The sequence below is a fragment of the Ammospiza caudacuta genome, chromosome 1 (assembly GCF_027887145.1).
Source record: "Ammospiza caudacuta isolate bAmmCau1 chromosome 1, bAmmCau1.pri, whole genome shotgun sequence".
Lineage (NCBI taxonomy): Eukaryota > Metazoa > Chordata > Aves > Passeriformes > Passerellidae > Ammospiza > Ammospiza caudacuta.
In genome coordinates this window covers 150,984,474-151,000,485 of record NC_080593.1, presented here as the reverse complement: position 1 = coordinate 151,000,485, position 16,012 = coordinate 150,984,474, and the positions used below count along the sequence as shown (strand labels likewise).

At 44.1% G+C, this 16,012-nt stretch overlaps 1 protein-coding gene across 1 annotated transcript in view; it reads left to right on the top strand.

Moving 5' to 3' along the window:
- The first annotated feature begins 5,473 nt into the window (after positions 1-5,473).
- Positions 5,474-16,012, top strand: part of AGO2 (argonaute RISC catalytic component 2) — a 56,504-nt gene continuing 45,965 nt past the window's right edge. Inside the window, exon 1 of the mRNA XM_058815418.1 lies at positions 5,474-5,684. Coding sequence (XP_058671401.1) covers positions 5,654-5,684 — 31 coding nt within the window. The 5' untranslated portion in view covers positions 5,474-5,653. The remainder of the gene's footprint in view (positions 5,685-16,012) is intronic.

Genomic DNA, 16,012 nt, shown 5'->3' with positions numbered 1-16,012 from the left:
CCCAGCCTGGCACTCAAAGGAGTCAGAGCTCTTCATTTCTCAGTCTCAAGGTTGTTATTTATTGTTCCTTATCTATAAAATATTTTCTCCTGTCCAGCTGGGGTCCTCTCAGCAAGACAGCCCAGGCACTCTGCCTGTTCCTGGGGCAGTGTTATGTCTTTATACTAAAAACTACGTATACAATATTTACAATTACTTTCCAATACCTATCACCTCTGTCAGACAGTGAGCTTCTACTCTAAACCAATCTAAAACCAACATCACAGCAGAAGATGGAGGCCAAGAAGAAGAAAGAGAAAGGCTGGACATGCCCAGATCCCTCCATCTTGCCCCCCCTGAACCCCCATTCTAAAAACCCCCAAATCTACTTTTTCACCTTGTGATAAATTCAGTCATTCTACTTAAACTGTTTGTGGCTTGCAGATCTTCATGTAAGGTTGATAACTTGCTCCATGGGTCATAAACAAAACCACAGGGGCATTTTGGGCTCTGTCCCAGGGTCTCTGAGCCCCCTGGCAGGGGCCTTGGCTGCTCAGGACAGCCAGAGGGATGTCCTGGGTTCTGACACTTAATCCACCTCTCTCCAGCTCCCAAGGCTGCAGTTTCTCAGTGACCAAAGGCCAAGTGTGGCCAGCAGGACCAGGGCAGTGATTGTCCCCTGTACTGAGCACTGGGGAGGCCACACCTCGAGTCCTGGGCTCAGATTTGGGTACAAAAAGGACATTGGAGCCTGTCTGAAGAACAGGAACAAAGCTGGGGAGGGAAGGAGCTGCCTGGCAGGAGGCTGAAGCCAGGTGAGGTTGGTCTCTTCTAATGCTAGGGTGAGAGAAAATTACCTCAAGTTATGCTCAGGGAAGTTTAGATTCACTATTAAGAAAAATTTCTGCATGGAAAGGATGGTCAAGCATTGGAACAGGCTGCCAGGGAAGGGATTGAGCCAAGAACCTGGGAGGTATTTAAAAGACATCTAGATGTGGCACTTAGGGACATTAGGGCTTTTTTCTTGGTGAACTGTCTCAGGTACAACATTTACTTCTTTTATCTTCTTTTCGGAAAGTCCTTTTGTTCCTAGTTGGGTGGGGTTGTTTTGTTTTGTTTTGTTTTGTTTTTGTGTGGGGTTTTTTTGGGGTTTTTTGGTTGGTTGGTTGGTTGGTTTTGTTTTTGTGGGGGTTTTGTTTGTGGTTTTTTTTTGTTTGGTTGTTTTTTTTGTTTTGGTTTCGGTTTTTTCCCCCTGTAACAAGGTCATTACAATAAAGAACAAAACTCTGGTACTTCTTGAAACTGTAACAACCAGTGTGTGTAACACATCCCCAATAGGTGGTGCTGCATCTTTTCCATCAAGTTGAATTGTTACATTGTTGATCCTGATCACCTGGGAAAATTGTCTTTTTGAATGAAGTTAGTAATCTAATGATAATTAGTTGTTTTGTTTTGTTCTGTTTTTTTTAGAAATTATTATTGCAATTCATTTGACAAAATAAGTGAAATGCAGCTTTGTAGCTTGGTAGTTGGGATAGTTGTCTGATTATAGAAACTCAAAAAGAAATTATTTTGGTCCCTCCACCTTGGATTAATTGTGGATAAATATTTAATTTTTAAAATAACAAACAATTCCTGAGCAGGGGACCAGAACCCTCAAAGTCTTTGTAAAATGTAAACACTTTAGGGCACAGAGCCATGGACTTCTTCACTTTGGTTCTGATTTTAAATTCTGATGTAAAGCAGAATGCAGAATATGTGACAGGTCTCATGCATGTACTCCAGGATAACATCTTAAAAGTTAGGCCAGTTGAGAGATGGCAAATATAAGCCTAAATCCTCTCCAAGTCAAGAATAAAATTTACATCTTCCAGCTCTGAGTGAAAATTTTTGCTATTATATCATTGTAATCACTGACTGTCAGACATTTATAAACTCGGGGGGGGGGGGGTAAAATTAATTCCATTTAAAATGGGAATAGTTGTTACTTAGGGAGATCAAGGTATGTTTTCTCATCAAAAGAAAAGCTCTATCATTTGTCACTGGCCTATTTGTATATAAAATATTTTCCCTAAATTGCTGCCACTGCTATAAAGGATTTTTAAATGCTGCTCCTAAATACCATCTTTGCTTCCAGAATTATTAGAATGTGCTTTTATCCAAAATTAATAATTTCTTCTGTGACAGATATCAGTTCTGGGAAATGTCATCTTGAAATACAGCAGTTAAGACAGGTATTGTGCCCAACAATCACTCTTTTTTTTTTCTTTAGAAAACCCTAATTTTAAGCATTTAAGCAGCTGTTCTTACACTACCATGTAATTGTTAATACAGCATATAAAGACCATGCTTAAAAGAATGCTGTTACAGAGCTTTCAAACCTCTCTTTCAGAACAAACCTTTTCAAGAACTGGAGCCTTTTTTGGGTGAAATGGCCCAGTAAGACATAATTAGGTTTCACTGTGCTCCAAAACAGCAGTTGTGAGTGACAGAAAGCATTGGAAATGAAGCAAGTGACATGGCCCAAAATGAGTGTGTGAACAGAGGCAGAAGAGAGCTGGAACTCTCTTTCCTCAGCTGCACAGAAATGCTGCTGGAAGTGCTCAGCACCATGAAAATATACCTGAGGAACTGCAGCACTTGCACATGGGAAAACAGGACTTAAATAAAACAGTTTAATTTATTATTTAGCTGACTGTGCAGTTCTACAGTCTTGTATGAACAGTGACAAATGCTTTTGCTTATTAAGTGCTAAATCCAGAGAAATCAGCTTTAAATCAGTACAAGAATGTTGCACTCTAGGATGTTTGAGGCATTCATTGCCATTTTTAGATCTCTGTTTTTTAGGGAACTTCTGAAATCGATTGCAGAGGATTCTGTGGAGCCAGAAGGAAGTGTGGGATGAGTGTTTAGTGTTTTGTAAAACCTCCCCTTATATTTCACCTGTCTTGTGATGCTTGCTAGCTTATTATTTTCAAACTGCTACCACAGTACCAGAGTGGACTTGTAGGTTCAGCATATGTCAGTGCTGATAGCCAGGGTGACCAAATTAATCCAGTGAACATTTCCAGAAAGTTGCCAGTGTGTTTTATCCCATTTTCTTTCTTAAATGCAGGTCTAACAGGCACAAGAGTATGTCTAATGTTAGAGAAAGTTACATTCCTAATCAGGTTGAAAAGATTGGCTTAAATATAGCATCAAAAACTAGATGTTGATACAGAAACTGCATATTTTTCTCCTGCCACCTCAGCAGAAAGGCCAAATGTGCCTCAGATAATCCTCTTCTGGCTCTTGTTTTTGGGGATTTTCCCCCATCCACCCTCTTTTTCAGCCTCTAGTAAGGTTATATACCAGAAATTATTGGTGATTGTAAAAAAATGTTACCCAGTTCCTCACAAGGAGGAAAACAGCAACCCCTTTGCCAGCTCCTTTGTTTATCTTTTTGCTAGAGCTGCTCGGCTTTACTTTAAAACTAAAGCTGACCCATAATTTTGTCCTTTATTTGTTTATAGTTATGGGTAAATCTTTACTTTCCAGCAATTTGAGAAGCCTGGAATGGAGACAAATCCAAAATCACTCCAGTGGAAACTGCAGTGGTGACAATGGTTTCAGGAACAGCTCACTTGAAGTGAAAGCTGAGCTGTTAATAGCAGCCCTGGAATATCTGTGAGTGTGACCCAAAGGGGAGAGTAAATACTTTGGAACAGTGAGATGCTTCTCTATCACTTGAGATGTGACCTGATGAAGAAGGATTTTAATTGGCTTGATGAACACTGCAAGCTGTGTTTGCCTTGCTCTCTGGCAGATAATACTTGGTGAAGGAATGCAGTTGACCTTGATGGGACTTGACTGTTCTGGGTTAAAAACTGCATGAATTTTTTAAAGGCTTCCACATCAACATGGAGGAGGTGATTGAAAGTATAGATCATGGCTGTGCTGGAACTCTGGAGGTAACTCCAGTGGAAGTGAGCATAATTAACTTGCTTTATGCCTCCTTAGCAGGTTTAACTTTATTTTTCCCACTTTCTTCTGAATGGAAGAGGTACTAACTAGGTGACTACAAAAGGATGACAGTTGCTGCAGGAATTATCATCTCTGATGTGGAATCACAGAATTGTTTAAGTTGGAAAATATGTTTAAGATCATCAAGTCCAACCATTAACCCAAGCCAAGCCCATCACTAACCCATAACCCCACATGCCACATCCATGTCTTTTAATTTCCTCCAGGGATATCTCCAGGGTCTCAGTGCATCATACTGATCACTCTGCCTCTTCTATATCCTTTCTAGTTTGTTTTCCCCACTACATTATCTGGTTGTACTAAACTTTACTTGTGTACAGTACCAGACATTATCTGGTTGACAAGGACAATAAGGCAACCCCACCACAGCTGGGTTTCACAGATATGACTAAAAGTGGATATGGGAATCCATGAGGTAACTGAGCTGAGGTTTTCAGAGCAACAGGAGGAATAAAAGAATATAAACAAACAAATCCAAATTTAATTCAAGATCCAGCAGTATGTATAATACTGATGTAATTCCAGCATACCTTTCAAACGTGTAACAGGGAGAGGTAGTGGAGAGGGTGCTAGAGGCACTAAGTCATTTTCCAAGGTCTCACTGAAAGCCACAGGATGACAGAACATAGTCTTAAACTGCGCCAGGGGAAGTTTAGGCTGGGCATTAAGTGGAGTTTCTTCACAGCAAGGGCGATTAAACATTGGAATGGACTGCCCAGGGTGGTGGTGGAGTCACCAGCCCTGGAGGTGTTTAAAGACTGGACACGGCACTCCGTGCTCTGGTCCGGTGATGTCCGGTCGTAGGCTGGACTCGGTGAGCTCCGAGGACTTTTCCAACCTGGCTGATTCTGTGACTCTGCGGGCAGAGTTCAGGCGGGGGCTGCAGGCTGGGATCGGGGGCTGCAGCAGGGATCGGGGGCTGCAGGTTGGGATCGGGGGCTGCAGGCTCAGGTTGGGATCGGGGGCTGCGGGCTGGGACCGGGGACTGCAGGCTTAGGCTGGGATCGGGGGCTGCAGGCAAGGATGGGCGGCTGTGCAGGCAGGGAGCCGGGGCTGCAGGCTCAGGCTGGGATCGGGGGCTGCGGGCTGGGATCAGGGGCTGCAGGTTGGGAACGGGGGCTGCAGCAGGGAACGGGGGCTGCAGGATCAGGCTGGGATCGGGGGCTGCAGCAGCAGGGACCGGGGACTGCAGGCAGGGATCGGGGGCTGTAGGCTGGGATCGGGGGCTGTAGGCTGGGATCGGGGGGCTGTGCAGGCAGGGATCGGGGGCTGCAGGCTTAGGCAGGGATCGGGGCCCCTGGGCTCGGCAGCGCTCCGATCCCCGTCCCGCTGCCGCTTCCCGCCCGCCCGGCCGGAGGGCGGAGCGCCCCTTCCCCGTGACCCCGCGGCTCCTCCTCCTCCCCTCCCCGCTCCTCAGTGCCGACGAGTAACCTGGATTCCCGGCCCTCCTCCTCCTCCCTCTTTCTTTTTTTTTTTTTTTTTTTTTTCCTCCTCTCCCCTTTTCTTTTCCTCCCCCCTCCCCTTTCCTTCCTCCTCCTCCTCCCCTTCCCCCGACAGCGTAGCCGGGGCTTGGGCTCGCTCCCTCCCCCGTGCCCTCCCCTGGAGCCGCCGCCGCCGCCGCCTCCGCCTCCGCCGCCGCGCACACGGAGACATGTACCCGGGAGCCCCCTCCGCCGGACCCGGTGAGCTTTGCCCGGGTTTGTTTCCCTCCTACGCTCCCCCCGGAGCGGCTTTCCCGGTCCGTGCCCGTGGGGAGCCCCGGGAGCGCCTCGTCCCCCCCCGGCTCGGGCCTGGCTGGAGCGGCGGCCGCGCTGGCCGGGGGAGGAAGGAGGGTCAGGGCGCCGCCGCCACTCGGGCAGGGCCGCGTGTCCGGAGGCCCCTCTGAGGGGAGGGTCGCCTTCCCTGCCCCGCTCCCCCCTCCCTCTGCCGAGCCCTGAGGCCGGCGCGGCTCCCGCTGCGGACCGGGGTCTCCATTTCCTCTCTCCCGGCTCCATCCTGGGATTCCCGGCTGGCCGCGTGTTCGCCGGCGGCCGCGCCGCGATAGTTGCGCTGGGGAAGCGCCCGCATGTCGGGAGGGCTGCGAGAGGTGAGGGCTGCCCTAGGTGTCCTCGGGCTCGCTCTGTGTGGGAGCAAACCTGGCAGCAAAGGAAAAGTGGACGTGCAAAAAGGGTTACCAACTCCCTTAGGAAGGTTTAGTATCACTTTGGGAAAATATAGGTTAATACTGCGCGAGTCTGTGCAGCTCATATGAGACAATGTTTTCTCCTTTTTAGTGTTAGGCTGTTTCTGCGGTGAGAATTCTTATGTAGAAACAACAGTGTTTGGGTGACTGGCACCTAGTTTTCTTCTAGAAAAGTTTCAAAATAAATGGAACTTTATGCTGTTGCTCTCAATTGCTTTGCATAAGATTTCTTTGCTTAGAGGGATAATCTAGCAGGGACTGGTGTAGGGAAATATAGGACCTGTAACTGAGATGTCTTTTAGTGCTCCTCTTACATACAGATGCTTCTGTAAAAGCATTCATATCTTGCGATCCACAATTAGGTGTTGGGAGTTTTTTTTTGGCTTTTTTTTTTTTCTCTCTGACTTGGTTCTCCTGAAGGGGCAATAATTAGGAAAGATAATTAGGAATATTGTTTTCCTCTTGAAGTACAGTTGCTCTGTTTTTACTTTCTCACCGGGCTCTTGCTGGCACAGCAGGCAGATCGGTCTCTACAGCTCTGTGTCCCTAGACTGATGTTGAAGGTCCTGCTTTCATGTGTGACACCATTGGCACATTTCAGCACCAATAACGTAGGACTAGAGATGTAATCCTTTGGTTTTTGGTGTCGGCACAGGTTCAGTTTCAGTTTACAGGTGCTCATGGTGGCTCACATCGGGCTGTTGCTGTGTTCACCTCCTGGCGATAGATCTTGTTCGAAATTGTGCTTAAGGAGACAGATAATTAAAAATATTACCAGCATATGGGCTGGGAGTAGTTTCATGTGTGGGAGTCTCTTTATCTTTATTTACTCTCTATCCGATCCTACCAGTTTCCCTTTCACTTGGAATAATCTCGCAGCTGGTGGCTGCTGTTTGCCATCAGGGACCCACGTTCGGTGTGTAGGAATTTTTTCCCCTAACTGGAACAAAAGTACCAGTATCAAGCTCCTGCCGCTGCTGTGCTTTCACCAAGTTCTGGCTGGCTCTGTGTTGTCACCGCTGTGTCTCCGGCCGAGCTCATCTCGTGCCTTGTTTACTTCCGAGTTTATCGGGGTGGCTCAGCCCTTTCCCCGGGCATCGGCCGGGCTGGGAGCTGCGGGTTGTTCCGCACATGGGGAGCGAGGCTCTGCTTCCTTCCTGTGCAGTCATCCCCGGGCAGCCCCGGCAGCTTCCTGCTCCGCACACAAGGCATCGTAGAGATTTTTTATTGTGGGTATTTTGTTTTTATTACAGCGAGGGACTGTGAAGTCCCCTGCCACATGTTAATCTGAAAACTACAAACCCACTGTGTGAAATCCTGCCCGGAGCAGAGAGCACAAGTGTGGTTTCCAGCCCCTCACCGAGGCAGGGCTGCTGTGAACACAGCCGAGAGCTGCAGCCTCTCCAGGTCTGTCAGCACATCCTTGACACCAGGGACAGGCTCCATTCATCTCTGCTCTGTCCTGCTGATGCTCAGGAGCTGCTTTGCCCTCCCAGTTCGTGTCCAAGCTGGGCTCTGCAGCCGAGCCCATCCGAGGTGCCCCTGGTGCTGGCCTGCTGCCAGGGGAGCCGCTCAATTTGCCACAGGGTTTGCTATTTTAGTCTTAATTCTTTTTCTGGAAGCAGTATCAAGCAGTTAGGAGGCCATGTCTGACTGATTTCAAAACATCGATGCTGAACGTGCAAAGTTTGATCAAACATGCTGTTGTGTCAGGAGTAAGGTGGGGTTTTGTACACGAAGGGGTTGTCACAAAATCACTGTTTCCATAATTAGGAAATTAATGATCCCTTTTTGCTTTTTCCCAAATACTGTCTGAGTTCTTGACGTGGTGTTGAATTTGCTGTGACATTGTGTCCATACCCTTTTTTTAGCTTCAAGAAAGTGTGAAAAGTCAAGAATCTGAAAATTTTTCTTTTTTGCAGAAAAAGCTTGATACTGCTACTTTTTTTTGTGTACTTTTTTTAGAAGGAAGAACAGAAAAATGTCATAATAAAAGTACCCTCATTCAGCTAAAAGACTTGATCAAAAGCTTCATAAACTTCTGGAACTTGCACTTCTAGGTCTTAATGTATTTAATAATTCTGAACTTTGCACACCACAGATTTCTCCTTCATTCTTTAAAAGGATAACTGGTTTTGCCGAGGGTCCTAATTTATTGTTGAAGCAGTAATTGTCTGAAAAAGAGTGTGAAGTTGATAATAGCTTTGCATGTGAAATACCAACTTTTTTTCCGTAGCTCAAAAAGCAACTTTATTAAATTAGTGGTACTAAAGTTATTTTCTTGTCATTTAGTTTTAAGTTACCCTTTAAAAATTGTGAATAAACTGTTGAAACTTTTATAAGTCTGTTTTAGTTTTCAGTGCAGGTACTTGTTTTTACCTTCCATATGTTTTCTTGAAGATTTTGGATGTTAGATGTTGATTCTCTTGGGGAGTCTTCAGTCTTAAAATGTGGTGCAGGGAAAGGTGTGCTCATACCTTGACTGAGGTAGTAGAAATGGCAATTTTTATATCTTCATCTGCTTGAATTTAATCCACCAGTGTCCTCCTAGCTTGTGTTTCAGTGGCAGTGGATGTTTCCCCTGTACAGCCTGTTAAAGGTGTGTTTTTCTTTTCTTAAAAAAAATCATTTTCTGTTCTCTTGGGGGTGGATGTGGACCTGTCTTACCCTGCTGCTGCTGCTATCACAGAGTCATCCAGTTTCTTTGGCTTAATTTTAGACCATAAATTAATGCTGCAATTCCTGGTAAGCTGCCACACAAAGAGGAAAGAATGAAAACTTTGTATGCAGCCTCAGCTCTCTTCATTTTTGCTAAAATTGAAATTGCATTTGACAAAGTTACAGCCTGGAAAACACAGCATGACTTTTTCAAATGTGTTGCTGTCATGACCAATATATTTTCCTAAGGAAAGAAAAATTCTATATCATTATGTTGCCTCAGATAACTGTGTTGTCTTCAGGTGGCTTAAAGATGAGGTGGTTTGATGGAAAGATAATTGGTGGTGTCAGATGTGACGCCAAACTTTCTCCTTTCCTCTCTGAACTGAACTATTCTATTTGCTATTGAAAAGTGAAACATCTTTTTCTGCAGTGATTCTCCTGCTGACTTTGCAGTTGCATGGCATTTTGTGCACTTATTTTTACTTCATCTTGAAGTTTTCCAGTTTTGCAGGATTGTTGTGTGCTGGTACATATTTAGTGGTGCATTGGAATGTACAGAAGCAGTGCAGAGAACACCAAACCTTCCTGACTTCCAGGAAAGTTCTTTTTTCACAGTTTGCAGCCCTTCCTTCACTGCTATCCCCACCAGTCTGCCTCTCTTTCACAGAAGGGTGGAAAAGGGATGTAAATGCTTTAATTCAATAAGAAAAAAATCCCTTAGATGATCATCTGGTGTTCTTGTACCCCTTAGAACTGTATAGGAAGGAGAGATTTTTCCATTTCAGAAACCAGCCCTTCTAAACACTTCTGGCCTTCCAGAAATCACAGCAATCAGCCAATGAGCACAGTAAACTTCTGCTAAATTTGCTTTGCAAACCCAGATAGTTTTAACTAATTAGGAACTTTACATGCCTGCTGAAAGTCCTGCTCATGTTGGCCTGTCCTGACAGCAGCTTCACAAACTTGTCAGAATTTGGGTGTTTTGCTTCCCTTACTTGATATTTATGCAAAGTACCTGGTCCTGTTTTTAGTGATGATGTTTCTAATATTCAGCCTACCAGAAATGATACCTAAATCTCTAAATGAAGAAAAGTCAGCCTCCAGTATCTTATTTTTGGTAAGTTATGAACTAGAGGGGAAAAAAAAAAAAGCTGGTGGAAAATATTACGTAGTTTTGACTGTAGTGGCTGTGGGTAGGGATCTGTTCCATGCATTGTCCAATTAATTTGTTTTAGGATCTTGCTTCCTCTCTGATGTACTCACAAAGAGCCCACTAGAATGTAAAATGTCTCTTATCCTATCGACTGGGGAAGCACAGCCCTTTGAGTTCAGTGCAAAGGGATTTTTGGTTGGGTTTTTTTTTTCCCCCATGTATTGTAATACACAAATTTGAACTTAAAAATTTCGTTGCACATTTTATACTGCAGAAATTGGGAAAAGACAGAGCTGGATAGTATCCACCCCAGGTAAACTGAATTTGTGTAGTGCCTGTCATGTTTTACACCAGAGCTGTAATTTGTGAGTCCCTGTGGTGTAGCCATTTCTAAGAAGTTGTGCTTTGAAGAGACTTTCTAGTACTGCCCAGGAAGTGGAGGGTTTTTAATTCCTGGAGACTGAGGTGCTGCCTGTATTTTTATATACTCAGGAGTGTTTTAATCAGTGCTGTCTTTTAGTCTGTTTAGTGAGCACCACAGATCAGTGCAATTCATTTTAACCTCTCTATTTTAATTGTTTTACTTTTATTGTTCTCTTTTCAGAACAATATTTGGTGCTTACAAATAACAAGTTTTTGTGTGAGCATTATTTCATTTGTTTCTGTACTCTGTCTTTGCATTTCATACTAAGCAAAATTGCCTCTCCTAAATGCCCTGCTTTGTAGCTGTGCTGCAGCTGTGAAGCCACGTGGCACCTGGTGTCCAGGCTTTCTAGGAAGGAAAGTTTTGTTTGGTTTTATTTCTTTATTTTTTTTTACTGTATGACTTCACAAAACTGGACCCAGCCAAGGTGGAAGCAACCCACTGATTTAGATGAGAAAATACTGTGGGTCCTGGAATAATCCAGTCAGTCCAAGGCTTGCTTTGAGGTTTTTCTTTTGAATTGGGTACTCATTGAGCTGTCCACAGTGCTACCAAATTTTGTTACTGTTTGGGTTGTGAAAGGGATTTATTTATTTTTTTAATCACGGGTGTGGTGAGAGTGATTTGTTGTAATTTGTAATTTGTTTGTCCTGTTCTATTTTTTCACTTGTGTTCTGTCTTGTGTGGGAGTTTATTGTCCTCTGTAGTGAAAATGTTGGGGAGCAGGTCCCAACATTAGTAAGTCTGGAGTCATGCAGGTCTCTCTCTTTGGGACCAGCATTACAATATTTAACTTCTCAGAGATGCAGAATAACTCCATTTATGGGCTCTACATCTGCAGTTTTGAGCCCTACAGTTTTTCCCAAAAGCTCTCCTGGCACAACCTGATTGAATTCCCTTGTACAAGCTGCTTTATGATCAGAAGGTGGAGAATATTCTTAATAAAATATGTGTGAGTTCTGAAGACTGTGTGTTTAAACAGTACATGAATTTATTGTCTCCTTGTGTCACTTCCAGCCTGTGTTGGGTGTGACACAAGCAGATGGAGAGCAAAACTGAAATTTTCTTTTTTTTGAGAAATAAACAAATCTCAGCTTGTTATTTTGGGAAGCTTGAAACTTCTGAAACTTATCAAGTGTATCAAGTGATATTTATGATTTTGTATATAGTCTAGGAAAAAAGAAATTCTTTTGTGCCTTGGCAGTGTTGGACACCATGGGTGGCTCTGTTTGAGCTGCTCATGTCAGAAAATGGCAACTTTTTGTCTCAGCAATGCTTTTTTATGTTCCTAGTTAACTCATTAAATTTACACAAGAGCTTATTAATGTGAGAAAATAATGAAATTTTAATTTAGTAGTAGGAAGTGTGTGTGGAGGTGCTAATTTAGATTTATTTTAAATAAGCCAATTTTAGGAGAATTCCCAAGAGTGGGGGTTTCACTGGCTTAGCCAGATCAATCAAAAAATTGTTTGAAGTTAAACCTGTCATGTAGATGAATAAAACTTTAAAACACAATTATTACTGGGGCCTCATTATATACCTTCTGAAACTTGTTTAGCAAGTGTTTGCTATTAAGGGCCAGGCATCTGTTCATAGAGAGGGTGAGTTCCTGTCTAAGTGTTGCTGTGTTCTTGACTTTGATAATGAACTTTTCTCTGTCCTTTCATACAGCTTGTGGTTTGCACTGAATGCTCCCTTTCTGCTGTTTTTTGTGGGCTTTTTTTATTAATTTCTCTGTTGGTTTTGCACTCTTGCCCCATCCTCCTCCTCCATCAGATCAGAAATCCTCATGGGGCACAAGGCTTTGGGAGAGCAGGGGGTTTCTCTTATTTGTGGTTTTTTACTGCCAGTGAAACAGAAACTTTCTCAAATTATGTTGTCAACTTCAGCTCTGCTGAATATTTCTGTTGTGAAATAGAACTCTCTCTACTGAGAGACATGGGTTTAAATAGAAAACCCTGAAAACCACCAACCCTCCAAACCATAAGCAAAACAAAAAATAAAACAGAGCAGAAATCCAGGTTCATGTAGAAATGACAATGCAGAGGAATTAATTTCTCAGTGAACCAGTGCATTTCATTTTGGGAAGAGCTTCAGTGTTTAATGAGGGAATTTTTAGCAATAACTCATAGGATTCAGAATATTTGCATAAGGGTGTGTTGTTTAAAAGTCAGAGCTCCTTTCAGGAGGAGGAAACTTCCTGCCAAGGCAGGGAAATGAAGCTTTGTTGTCTGGGTCTCCATATGTGATAAGAACACACTAGTGGTGGTTTTTTCCTAATTGTTTGACTTGCAAATTCCCATTAATGCCAAATTTCAGGGAGGCCTCTCTGTATCAAACTTTTATGTGGCTTTTTTAATGTTTCACAGCTGAGTTTTAGTTTGTATCAGGTAATATGAGAACATCAGTTGCTTACAAGAAGCAGGTGGAGGAAAAAACCCTGAGGTGTAATGGAAAAAACAAATTCTGATAGGGGACTTGTGCTGCCAGCCCACACTCTGTAATAGCTCAGTTATTCCATGATTAGGAACCTGCATTTTGCCCTCTTTGCAGTGATGCTGGAAACCACAGCCCTATCTCTGGAAACCACAGGAGATACTGCTGCATGTTGAAGATGCTGCTACAGCTGCTCCCACTGTCTGAAATGATAAAATAAAGCATAACCTTGGTTCTTAGCTGGGAATTTTCTATTCTGAACCTAAACCACGAGAGTGTTCATGTGTTTGTAGATTAATCCAGTGTGGGTATGGGAAAAGATTGTTTTTTTTCCCAAGGAAGACACGACTACTTCTGAATTACAGCTCTGCAGTTGAGTTTTGTATATTAAAAACTGTTAAGGAATGAAGAAAACCTAATTTTTATTTTTACATTTTGCACAAAACCACTGCCAGCGAAAGCCTGTGTGGGTATGAAATGTGCTTGCAAAGGTACAGCTCAAAGCAGAACCATCCTAACTTCTTTCTTTAGTTAGCTGAGCACAAATCACTTCTGTGTTTCATTAAGTTGTGCACAATGCAGATCCCACAGGGAACGTGGATCTGGGGCCTCTGTGGCACCAGCTCCCAGCTGGTGAGGCCCAGCTCATGGAAAACCATGCCAGTGGCCATGGAACAGAGCCTGAGCCATGAAACTCATAAATTCAGTGGAGCTGTGGGCACTGGTGGCTCTGGAAATGCAGGAGGAGAGGATGGGGGTGATGGTGGGGGAGCAGCACTGCTGAGAGCTCTGACTCTGCTTTGGGGGATTTGATCTCTCCAGCATCCCCTCATGGGCTGTAGTGCAGAGAGCAGTTCTTACTGTGTCTGAGCAGGACAAAAATCCTCTTTTACACTCTCTCACAGGGTGAGCTGTGCAGCTCTGGAGGTGCTGTGTGGTGGCAGCTGGGTGTGCAGGTGTGCAAGTGCCTAAAGACGGGGCTGGGTGTCCCTGCTGAGCTCAGCTCTGCACCTGCAGCACTGGATTCACTGTGGCTCCTGGGGACTGGAGAGAATTGCTGTCTGTCTGTCTGTCTCATGTTCACACCAAGCGGTGATGGAAATTTGAGGCTGTGTGTGAAGTTTTTTGGGAGGCTCAATCCTGATGGATGAAGAAGTCATGCTTTACCAGCCTCATAGTGACCCAAAACCAAACCAAGTAACCCAGTGCAGGGTGGGTTGGGCTGTTCCCTACACACCTGTGCAGTTCCAAGTGTCTGCTAGTACAGGAGGAGGGGGAGCCACATTTCTTTCCTATCCTAAATGCAAACAAGGGGTAAGGGAAGCATGATGTGGGGTGATGAATATGGAACTTCTGGTCTTACCTTCTCTGGAGGAGAAGCAGCCTGAAGGGAGCAATAGGTGCTGGTAGGTGGGTTGGGGTTTTTTGTTCCCTCATAAAATATGTGTTTATTCACTTTGGGTCTTTTGAAATGGCAAAGAACAGAGGTTGTATTGAATGGAGGCATTGCTTTTTATGAATGCAGAGAATACCATTATATTCTGTATTTCAAATTGTTAGGAAAGACATCTGGAGTTAGTTCAGCATTTTCTAAGGCATGGAAAAGGGAATGAATCATGATGGTCAAATGTGATAAAAAGCACTAAGAATGTTCTCCATTTCCCCCTTCATTGAGTAGAAGCTTGTCTGAAGATGGGGTTATTTTGTACTTTGAATTCACATTTAACTTCAAACTGGGCTGCTGACTTGTGGGTAAGCCATAAGCATCTCTCCATTGTTTGGCTGAGGCTCTCTTTTGGATGGCTTAATTCAAGCTGCAGCTTGTAATTAAAAGCATTTCTCTGGCCCTTAAGGAGGGTTCTGGTAGGACTTGGTCAAATTCCACATGCAGGGATGGGTTGAGGCACCTGGTTTGTGAGCAGTGAGGGTAGAAGTTCTGCACTTTGGGTGCTCTGGGGGTGCTCTGCCACTGCTCACCCCACTTGCAGGTGCTGAGAAGCAGCTTGTTGACAGTCAGAAATTTGGAGGCTGACTTGGAAGGTCAAGGCTGCAAGGAGAATGTGGGAGGAAAGCAGAGTACTAACACTTGGTGCCTTTTGCTGGTTGACATTGTCCAGAAGCAGCTTGTAGGCTGGAAAGAGCTTTCTGCTGGAGCCTTGATCTCTTCCATTCTTCTTTCTGCTGCCTCCTTGATCCCCTCCTCTTCAGTTCTTTTGTTATTGCATATTCCTCTTTGAAATGTTGTCCTGACTTTAAAGCAGGCTGGATTGAAGTCTGGCTTCTCCCTTTGATGTGTGACTGCAGCTCACACCTCTGGTGTCTGGGGTGATTCTGCTCTCAGTGATCACATCACTTCTGGCACTCTGAAAAGGTCCTGTCTGTGTCCCACAGAGGTCACAAAGGCATCAGGGTAACCAAGGGAGCTGCAGATCTGTAACTGGTTACTTATTCCAGACAAAATCATCACAGAATGGGTTGGGCTGCCCCTCTGCAGATCATCCTGTCCAACCTGCCTGCCATGGGCAGGGACATTTTTCAGGAGGTAAAAGGGTTGAGTTGGAAGTCAATCTTGCATGAATTCTTTCACAGGAAGTGCCCATTATTCAATAAAATGATGTCTGGAGTAATCTGTTGAACATAATGAGATTACAGTTATGAGGGCAGTGCTGTTTATCCAATACTTTCACTTTTGTTAAGGTCTTTAATTTCATACTACAGCACTAAGAAACTGGAAGCAATCTGGCAGGGTAGTATCAAACATCTCAATGGTCATGCAAGGACCTTAAAATATCACCAAATGTGAGCTCCTTCATTTCTGCTCATCAATATTAAGCCAACCCTCTTGCTTGTAGCCCACTTTGACACATGCAATGTGCTGTGCTTAGAAAGTGTGCTAGCTGCTCACTGAGAGACCAGAAGAACCTTTTGAGTGGGGTTTTGACAAAAATGACAACTGAAAATCTGATTACATCATTCCTCTGCTCCCTTTGTGGCTTGTTGAGTTCTTGCAGATTAATAGGTACCTCTGTAACATTTTTGTTGTGCATTATCTAATGAAGAATGTTATAGCTTCTGGTTTCCAGGCTCTAAAACATCCTTAATGAGCAGCAGACAGACTTACAGGTCCCATATAGATTCCTCTGGCCCTAAAATA